General features: G+C 31.3%; 1 protein-coding gene across 1 annotated transcript; it reads right to left on the bottom strand.

Moving 5' to 3' along the window:
* Nucleotides 1-1,672: 1,672 nt before the first annotated feature.
* On the bottom strand, nucleotides 1,673-7,309 carry LOC102587527 (protein NRT1/ PTR FAMILY 5.6-like). Its single transcript, XM_006338945.2, has 4 exons — nucleotides 7,112-7,309; nucleotides 3,519-3,736; nucleotides 2,820-3,358; nucleotides 1,673-2,657 (listed from the first exon to the last, which is right to left on the bottom strand). The coding sequence occupies exons 1-4, from the start codon at nucleotides 7,248-7,250 to the stop codon at nucleotides 1,784-1,786; spliced, it is 1,770 nt and encodes a 589-aa protein (XP_006339007.1). The 5' UTR covers nucleotides 7,251-7,309; the 3' UTR covers nucleotides 1,673-1,783.
* Between the last annotated feature and the right edge of the window lie 2,922 nt (nucleotides 7,310-10,231).

Raw genomic sequence — 10,231 nt, 5'->3', positions numbered from 1 at the left:
TTCTCAAATAAACTTTAAAAATGTTAGTCAAAACCTTTTCAATTAATTAAAAATAGTAATACTTACTTAATCATTTTCTCAAAAGGTTTAGTCAATTAATTCAAAATGATATTCATGTTTTAATTTATTAAATTGGTTTAAATTATTATTTCAAAAATGAATTAAATAAATTCTAACTAATCTAGTTTTATTAATATTCTAATTACTTATTTTTAATTCAAATAGTTCAATTAAGGTCCCCTTTTCTAAAAAAAAGTTAAAAATAATTAATAAATTTGTTCTTTGTTTAGCTTTTCTTTTTCTTTTTTTTTCAAAATTAATCAAAATATTGTAAGTTATTATTTTTTATGTTAAGTCATTATTTTCCTAAAAAATAGTTAAATATATTTTAGTCAAGTCGCAGGTCAACCGCATGTTAACGGACGTTTCGAATGCTTAAATCCTTCTCAAAGGGTAAATTGAACCCCGAACCCCCTTTGGTATTTTCAAGTGATATTTTTTCTGTTTAAATCTTTGAAAATTATAAGTTTTCTTAATTTCTTTAAAAAATTAAGTGGCGACTCTTTTCTAAGTATTTTTCTTAAAATATTTTATACTTAGAGCATTTCAAAAAGTGATTTTTCTAGAAATAGTTAAATTACGGCACAACAATTCTTGTGTAGGAGTCATGCTGGTCTTCTCTGTATCGTTCCAATTTTGTCGGATGATAATAATTGTTTGATTAATTGAGTGGAGAATTTCTTGATTAAGGTGAACAAGGAAAAAATAACAATTATACCTTGGAATGTAGGGTGGAGCAAATTGTGCTCCCCAACTAAGGTATTAGGTATCAATAAAACTTATTATGAGACACCATGAAATGAAATGACCTTAGATGAAAATCTGAGATCTCCAAAAATGCAATTTGGTTATTTTTGAAACCTTAGTGCAGGATAGAACCTTAATTATTAGAATCCTAGGATGAATGCCCCACTCTCACCCCCACCCCTACTTTTTTAGAGGATCTTACTTTGATTATCATTGATCACTCTAAAAAATTCACTATTTTTTTATGGAAAAATATTTAGTGTTTTTTTATATATATATTTTGATTGAATCACAAGAAAAAATAGTAATGTTTTCACACAGAAAAAGTAGAAAATTTTAGTATTTCAATTAGAATTTATTTTTCAACATGCGTTTTTTCACTGAGTTGATTAAGTGAGAATGAAGATGGAAAAATCATGTTTTATAACACAATTTTTTCATAAATTCGCCGTAGAAATAGCATTTGTTTCTAGTAGTGGATATTCTCTTTGACAGGTTAATAGTAAAAGGGAAAGTTGCACATTTGGCTAGTTGGCCAAAACAATTACATTTTCTAGTTAAATATACAAAATATATACATAATATATATATATATACATATTAATAAATAAGAATATAAATATATTAACAGACCATTATTTTGGTGGACGGTTATTTATGTCTTCCTGCTTAATTTCTTTATTTTTCTCGGCAATCCCTATCCCCAATCCATCCACATCATTTGGTACTATAGTTGAAATGGTGTTATAGTTATGATCCATCCCCTAGTATATTCGCGTGTGATATACATATGATATACAACGATATACATATGGTATACAATGTAGCTATGACACATTGCACTCAAAATTGTGAACAAGGAAAAATGCAGAGGAATTTTCTTATTTCCTTTCAACTCGTCAGAATACACTGATATTACCACTATTTCAGTAGCATACTAAAAATTACAACTTATAGATCAACAAATATACATGTACTAAGCCATTGCTTCGCGATCATCTGTATCGTTGCAATCAGCCACAGATATAGTTGCCTTACAGTGAACATTCTTGTACGAATAATTCCTCGCAACAATGACATAGACACACAAATTTACTGCTGTCATGATAGCTAACAACCAGTAGAAATAGTCGAGACGACTATTATTCAGATCCTTCCCAAACCAACTCTTGCCATTTTTTTCTGTTATATGATCCACAATTGTTATCAATAGGCTGCTAACAAAATTTGCAGCACCAATTACACTAAGGTAAAATGCAATGCCTAAACTTCTCATTGAATCAGGCACTTGATCATAGAAGTATTCTTGTAATCCAACTAAGGTAAATCCATCTCCTATTCCAATTATAAGGAATTGTGGTGCTAACCAAAACACACTCATTGTACTCGAGCCTTTGAGTGGATTCTTGTGAACAAGATTCAGTCTTTTCCTTTCGACTAAAGCTGCAACGATCATAGTAGAAACAGAGAAGATCATTCCAAAACCAATCCTTTGGAGGATACTAATCCCTCTCTCGTTTCCTGTTGCCCGTCTTAAGACAGGCACGAGGATTTTGTCATAGATAGTGATGGATATTATCATGCCAATAGCAGCTAACGCGAATATTGATGCAGGGGGAATTTCAAAATTGTGAACTATCTTCCTGTCTAGAGTCACGCCTTGTTTGATGAAAAATGTCGTGGTTTGTGCCACACAAATACCAAATGGTATAGTTGTTAGCCAAATAGGAATCATGTTGATAACTAATTTCAATTCTTCCACTTTGGTTACAGTTGCAAGTCTCCATGGATTCTGTTGCTGTACTACTGAATCTTGTGTGCCATCAACAATTGCAGCTTTATCAAGGAACCTATAAAAAAAGAAGAATCACAAATTAAATATGTTACATGATTACTTTACTCTGTCTGTTTCAATTTGTTTGTCTTAACTTTCCACTAACATATTGGTACATGCCACGTATCACCAGACAAACAAATTGAAACACAGAGAGTGTATTATGTACGAATCTTACTTGAGCTTTTCGGTGTGACATAAAAGCCTCCTTTGGCTAGTGTCGGATTTGGGAATTTCATATAAATGAGAAGGATTGGCAGGAAAAAGAAGATTTTTTTTTCTTATTGCAGCTACAAACACTTGTAACATTGGTGTTAAGGGACTTCCAGTTGCCTTTCTATAACGATAGAACGGTCTACCTGCAACGAAAATGATTATACTAGAAGCCATTACTAGTGTAAGGATCAAATCCGCCATAGCCCAGCTAACTCGGTCTTGTACATAAACAATCAGAGTAGCACCAAGTAGTAGTCCACAACAGAGTCCAAAATTCCACCAGTTGAAAAAGGACATTTTCTTCTTTCTTTCTTCAGGATAGTCATCATCAAATTGGTCAGCTCCGAAGCTCTCAAGAGAAGGCTTGTGACCTCCGGTACCAATTGAGATTAAGTAGATCGCGAGGAAGAAAATCATCTTGTGGACATGTTTGTGACATAGGTCAGTGTCGCAAGGTTTCAAACTCGGGATCACTCTAGACATTGTCAAGAGAATCAAGCCCTGCAAGAAGATCATTTGGTTGTTTTCTCAATTCAAGCCTATACTAGTTATGAACTGGAATTAGTTATGAACTTCGTCACTAATCTGTTGCTAAATAGCACATAGATAACAACAATTTTACTGTTTAGCTATAAAATTTGTCTGTTGATAATTTTGTTACCAGCAAATAGACAATGGAAGAGGCAAGAACTGTGGAGAATCTTCCCAAGAATGCATCAGCAAGAAATCCTCCAAGCAATGGCATCAAAGTGGTGACACCAGACCAGTAATTGACACTTTTTGCAGCTGTTTTGAGGTCTTGATGGATGACTTTTGTTAAGTAAATAATCAAACTTGTGGCTAATCCAAAGTAACTAAGCCTCTCACTGAATTCAATTACTGTTACAAATTAAAGGTGAAAATTCATCAGTGTCTCTGATTTGCATAACCAAGAAAGAAACACGTTAACAACAACATATCTAATGTAATCCCACCAGTGAGGTCTAGGGAGAGTTGGATGTACGCAAACTTTACCCTACTTTTGTTGGGTAGAGAGGTGGTTTCTGATAGACTCTTGCTCAAAGAAGAATTGAAAGGAAAATAACGGCAACAAAATAGCAAAGAAAAGGAATATGTTAATAAAACGAAAAGCTAATCTCCTCTAAAGAAAAAATCTTGTGTCTAGTTACTAAAAGAGTGATATACAAAGTCAAAATTATTTTATATGTGCATATAGTACATGTTGAATTCCATTGACTTCTCCGTATGTTCTGAATATTGTTAGTTGAAATTCTAATTCCGCTACTGACAACAAGTGGAGTCTAGTAGTGGAACTTAATTAGTACTTGGAATACAGTTTTTATGATTCATATACTGACCAAAAAAGCTTATATTCCAACTAAGTGATAAGAAAGTTTGTTGTTTAGCAGTGCTCTAAAAAGGCAAACCAAAAACTGTTTAGTGCATGCTTTATTATTAACAATATTATGTTCAAATGGGGGCTGGTTTTATTTTAACTATCGTTTTAGCTCATTTCATGTCTGTTAAGAAAATAATAAATATAGATTATAGTTTACTAATTTATTGATTGTTTCCTCTTAAATACAATGCATTCTTAACTTTTTTCTTGAATTTCTATGGTGAGTTATTTTGGGACAATTCGTTTAAGCTAAAGTGATAGTTAAAATAGATCAGGAACTACTTAATCATGTAAGTGGTAAGTGTTACTACTTTTCTTAGTGATGTTTGTAGTATATGCTCAATAAAAAGGCAGGTCACGCACAAACATTGAGGTGAGTAAACACATCTCAAGGGGTGTAACGTAAGCAACTTTATCTTATTAGGTTTCTGGTTTTAGAACTTGACCCATATGAGTTGGGTCCATAAAAACCAAAGGAAATGAGATAAAGATATATATGACACACTTTCGGTAACATTATACAAATAGTGCTTTTGAGGACCCTCAACGATGTTGTCGTTTATGTGCTGCTTTTTTATTCTTTTTTTCCACTTCAAATGTTTGTTTTAGACAAAAGTTCTCAAATTAATTGATCTTGGATGGCAAGAACATGACAGATAGATGAAACAATGGACATTATTGCTAATACAATCTCAAAAGTTTAAACAGACAATAACATATTCTCTCAAACTCGTAACATCCGATACGTTCAGGACTGAATACGTGGACACCATAATATAGAAACCTATATTACGTTAGTGGATAAATCAAAAATATGAATGAGTCTGATTTTGATGTTATGTGGAAAAAACAAATCTTGAACTTAACTTAACGTGAGGGATTAAAAATAATAGTGATGGGATAAGGAGATAGTGATGGAATAAAAAAAAATTATGTTGTTTGGTTGTCATGTTTGGGATAACTTATCTCACCATTTATATCATAGTGATGGGTAGGGGTGTACAAAACCGAACCGAAAACCGAACCAAACCGCAAATCGAGTCAACCAAAAAAAAAACCCCGACTAGTGGTTTGGTTTGACTTGGTTAGGTATTAGAAAAAAAAAACCAACCCGAGACCAAACCAACCCGACATTATATATGTAATTTTATTTTATACATAAAAATATTTACTTTGATATAATTTTAAAATAACTTAAATCAAAATCAAATTAATAATAATGCAAAAAGAAAATCAATTCAACACTAAGAATGACAATAATATTGAATATTTGTTCTATAGTTACGTTTTACATTGGTTTAGACAATTAAAATACATAATCTAATTTTAATTTTCCTTATATATTTAGTAATGTAACTAATACTTATTAAACTTATTTTAGCATGATTTAGTACTTTTAAATTATGATCATTTTCATTATAACTTTGCAATATTTTATTTTATATGATGATTTCATTATTATTTTTTATTGAATATTTTTGTGTTGGCAGTACTAATATCATATTTTGTGTAATTTTTTTAAGAAACACCTTAGATAATTGTATTTTGGTTGGACTAAAGAAATATTTGGAGTACAAGTTAATTATATGTTTGTATGCAAACTTTACCAAAAAAATCCAAAAACCTAAAAAATACCGAGGTTTATTAGTTTGGTTTGATTTATAAATTTAAAAATTCGACACAATGGTTTGGTTTGGTATTTGAAAAACCCGAACCAACCCGAGGTTAAAAAACCCCAAAAAAATCTGAATTTTATTAGTTTGATTTGGTTTATAAATTTAAAAATTTTACACAGATGGTTTGGTTTGATATTTGAAAACCCGGAACCAACCCGGTCGTGTACACCCCTAGTGATGGGATAAGTTATCCCAGGATAGTTAACCCCAGGAGAACTTATCCTGGGATAACTTGTTTCCAACCAAACGACCCCTAAAAATTATCTCATGAACAAAAAATGTCCAAGGCCGTATCAAAAAACAACAAACTAAAACACTTATTGACTAGATAACATAAGCTAAAAGGCTACACTGACACTAGTAGCAAAGACAGAATTTTTATCAAGATTCTATATGACTCCTTCTTGGAACTTTTATAAAATGTCCACATGGAGTTTTTAAGCTTATCATGTATATAGATTGATGATAATCTTGAAATTGTTGTAAAAAATCATTTCCTAGCAACAAATCTATTTCTAATTTGTCATAGGCAAATAATTTATTTATAGAAACAATTTTTGATCCTAAGATTCCATTGGATTCCGGAAGCTCGTAGCATTGGTCCGGCACAATTCCCAAACTTAAGAAGCTGGGGGCGTGCCCGCCGGCCCCTGACCTGCCTCCGATTACTGAAAGTGAATTCGTTTTCAATTATCCTAAGCCGGCCTATCATTCATTGGTTAGGGTTAGGGAAAAAAGCTATAGAAGGTTATTTCTATGAAAACAGATACTTTAAAAATTGTTTCTTTAGGCATTTATTCCTTACCTTCCCAAGTATGAGCTTTTGTGAGTGTGAGTAGTACTTCTCCCGCCAGGGAAAAGTATTTTTATTATGTTGTGAGTATTGTAAGAACTTTGGTTAGCTTTACTCTCTGGTTTCCCAGATATAAATTTTTCAGCTTTTGCTGGGGGTGAGCTTTCTGCTCGACTTTTTTCAGCTTTCGCTCTTTTCCTTTCTCATTGAAGTATGCAGCGAGGAATCGAAGGGATGAGACCCGATTCAATTCTGTGATTAAATAAAATTCTTCCCTATATATATATATATATATATAGTGTGTGTGTGATTTACGAAAGAACGTCCCCTTCTGCCCCTCTAACTCCGCTACGGACTAAAATTATTCATGGTTATAAATTACTTACCAATAATGAAGAGAGAGGCTTTCCATACACCAGTTGAACCCCTGAGAGGAACTCTTCCTTTATGATCCAAAGAAGAATCATTAACCCATTTTTGCTCATCAATTTCTACTAATTCTTCTCTTCTCTTTATTTTATCCATATTTTTTTTGGCTATAAAAAACACCAAAGAAGATATATATATAACAATAAGTACAAAAGTGTGTGAGATAACAAATTGTTGTGTTGTCAGCTTTGGTTTGCTCACCTTATATAGAAAGAGGAATATTATCCCTGTTGACTGATATTGACTAATTAAAGTTTAATTATTGAGATTATGAAATTAATTACTAATTTATTTATTTATTTACTAAATTTTATTGTCAGTGACTGTGACAGAGGAAGAACATATAATCTATTCCACTAAATTAAAGTTGTCCTTGTCCCTAAAAATGTACATGAGGAATAACATTAATTTACGGGTCCTAAATTTTTTTATTTTGTGTCTCGTATAACTGATATAATTGATGAAATAAAAAGACGTCTACACTAGTAATTGTGTGATGAGACACAAAATGTTAAAAACAAATTATGGTCCAATCAAATTCATGATAGTAGATATTGAAGAGCCCTATTATAATTTTGATCATGCTATCTTCAATAGGCTTAAATTTATATTTATGAGTTCATATTTTATTAGAGTATTCACATTTTTATAAGATAAGAATGTTGTACTCGAAATTTGAGATTTGGCTTTGTATGCTAGGTGTTACGAGAAATAGTATAATTAGGAAAGAGTGCAATATTGGTATGCTTAATCTAGTTTCATATATCGAGAAATATTCTCCTCTAATTTCTAGTTATAACTTTGGTTTAAATTTTATATTTATATTAGGAATAAGGGTCTGAAAAATACTCTAATTTTGGTCGAAATTATTATTACGATACCAAACTTTAATGAGGACCTATTACTCCCAGACTATTTAATACCGTATTTTAAACATATATATTTGCCCACGTGGACATAAAAAATAATGCAAAATTATAAATAGTACTTAATGTGTCCACGTGGGCACATATATACCTTTAAAATACACTATTAAATAATTCATGGGGTAAAACATACACTATTAAATAGTTCAGGGGGTAATAGATCCTCCATAAAGTTTGGTATCGTAACAACAATTTCAGTCAAAGTTAAGGTATTTTTCAGACCCTTATCCCTTTATATTAAGTAATGGTCATTAAATATTAAAAAACATTTAGTAGGCATATGTCCATAAATTTCAAATATTACCATTTTACTTAGAATTTATGAATTTAAAGTTCTAACATGGAGTTATACACTTGCACTTATTGCAAATGAGATAAGAGAGCATAATATTTGGAATCATGAAAATAGAGTTAAAAGGTAGGTTATAAGCTGTTTTTTAAATTTGATATCTAACTTAAGCTAAATTTTGAAATTTTCATGACGAACCATTAAATTTTAAATAAAGTAAAACATTATTCTAAAAAAATGAATAGGTAAAGTATTCATTACCCCCCTGAATTTAAAGCTTTTTATTCGGTGTACACTTAAACTATATTTCGTTTTAATTATCCCTCCGAACTTGTTTATTCCTCCATCACGTACGCCTATTTTGTCCACCTGCTCCTATTCTGACTGCACGCGCGCGACAGCTAGCAAAAGTGGTGATGTGGATTTCCACCTGGATAAATAATAGCCACCTAGATAAATTAATATGGCAAAAAATAAATATCAAACATTCATTGTTTAAAAGTTATTTTTGAATAAGGGTTGATTTCGCGGAACTCCTTTTGGATTTGGGTTTTTCTAGACGTGAAGTTGGTCGATTAAATTTCAAATTTGTCTGAAATTCTTACCAAGTAAGTGTTAATCTTTGTTTCCTTTACTTTTCATTTGCATTTTGCCCCTATTTTTCGTTTAAAATATGCCAAATATTAAAGAAAAATGGAGATTTTACGTTTTTTTACCGTTATAGCTTTATGATGTGGCAAAAAATCATTTCCTCATGCGCCTAGTAGAGTGTGTTGTCAATTTCTACGCCAGGTGGACAATAAAGGTGTACACGATGGAGAAATAAACAAGTTCGGGGGATAATTAAAACGGAATATAGTTTAGGTGTACACCGAATAAAAAGCTTCAAGTTCAGGGAGGTAATGAATACTTTAGCCTATTTTTTATGATCGAACGTATTGTCCTATTCATTAGATACTAACACTTAATATTCCTTATTAATTATTGGCATAATACATAAACATGACATTTAACTTAGGGCCCGTTTGGCCATGCGATATGGAATCATGAGATGAAATTGAAGTTTTGTTTGGACATGCGATATGGAATTTTTGTGTTGTATATTTTCTCATAAACATAAAAATTCCATAAGTTGTAAAACTATTAAAATAGCCCCAATTGTTTATTCAATCTTATCAAATAAACAAAAATTTATAAAATCGCATACTAAATTATTATAAAGTTATTTGTTCTCCACTTAAGTAATTGTTTGATCATCTAACTTTAATTTAATAAAAAAATAAATTGAACATAAATTGTAGTGTACTAGTCTTTAATATAATCCTCCCACAAAATACAGACAATTTCCTCACGTTGAACTTGCATTTCTCGATCATGTGACCGAGAAGACGAACCAACATTGTTACTTTGAGCCATTTGTTGGTCAATATCATCCGCAACTATATTTTCATGCTCATAGACCATAAATATTTCATCAGTACTTTGGTATTCTCGCAAATAATTATGTAACACTGCACAAGCTATGACAATTTTCACTTGTGTATCAATATGATAATGGTTCATGCCTTGTTTCAGTATTCTAAATCTATTTTTCCAAGCTCCAAAAGTATGTTCAATCACATTGCACAGAGATGAATGCCTATAATTAAACAGTTCTTTGGCATTTTGAGGCTCTCTTTCACTTCCTCGGTAATCTTGAAATGATAGCGTAGTCCTTTGTATGGAGCAAAAAATCATTTTGTGTTTCGGAAACCAGCATCAACAGCATAATATTTATCTACCAACAAACATTTTAATAAAGAATTACTAAAAGCATATGTGACGTAAATGAGACAACTTTGTGTAAATAAATAATATTTATT

This window comes from Solanum tuberosum, unplaced genomic scaffold (assembly GCF_000226075.1).
Source record: "Solanum tuberosum cultivar DM 1-3 516 R44 unplaced genomic scaffold, SolTub_3.0 scf00008, whole genome shotgun sequence".
Lineage (NCBI taxonomy): Eukaryota > Viridiplantae > Streptophyta > Magnoliopsida > Solanales > Solanaceae > Solanum > Solanum tuberosum.
Note: the sequence above shows the minus strand (reverse complement) of the source record. Positions and strands in the feature narration are given on the sequence as shown.

Excerpts from the sequence above, each read along its gene's own strand:
- LOC102587527 (XM_006338945.2), bottom strand. The coding sequence starts at position 7,250 with ATGGATAAAATAAAGAGAAGAGAAGAATTAGTAGAAATTGATGAGCAA. Across the intron at positions 3,359-3,518 it reads CTTCCATTGTCTATTTGCTG|GGCTTGATTCTCTTGACAAT; the intron begins GTAACAAAATTA and ends ATCTTCTTGCAG. Across the intron at positions 2,658-2,819 it reads TGTCACACCGAAAAGCTCAA|GTTCCTTGATAAAGCTGCAA; the intron begins GTAAGATTCGTA and ends CTTTTTTTATAG.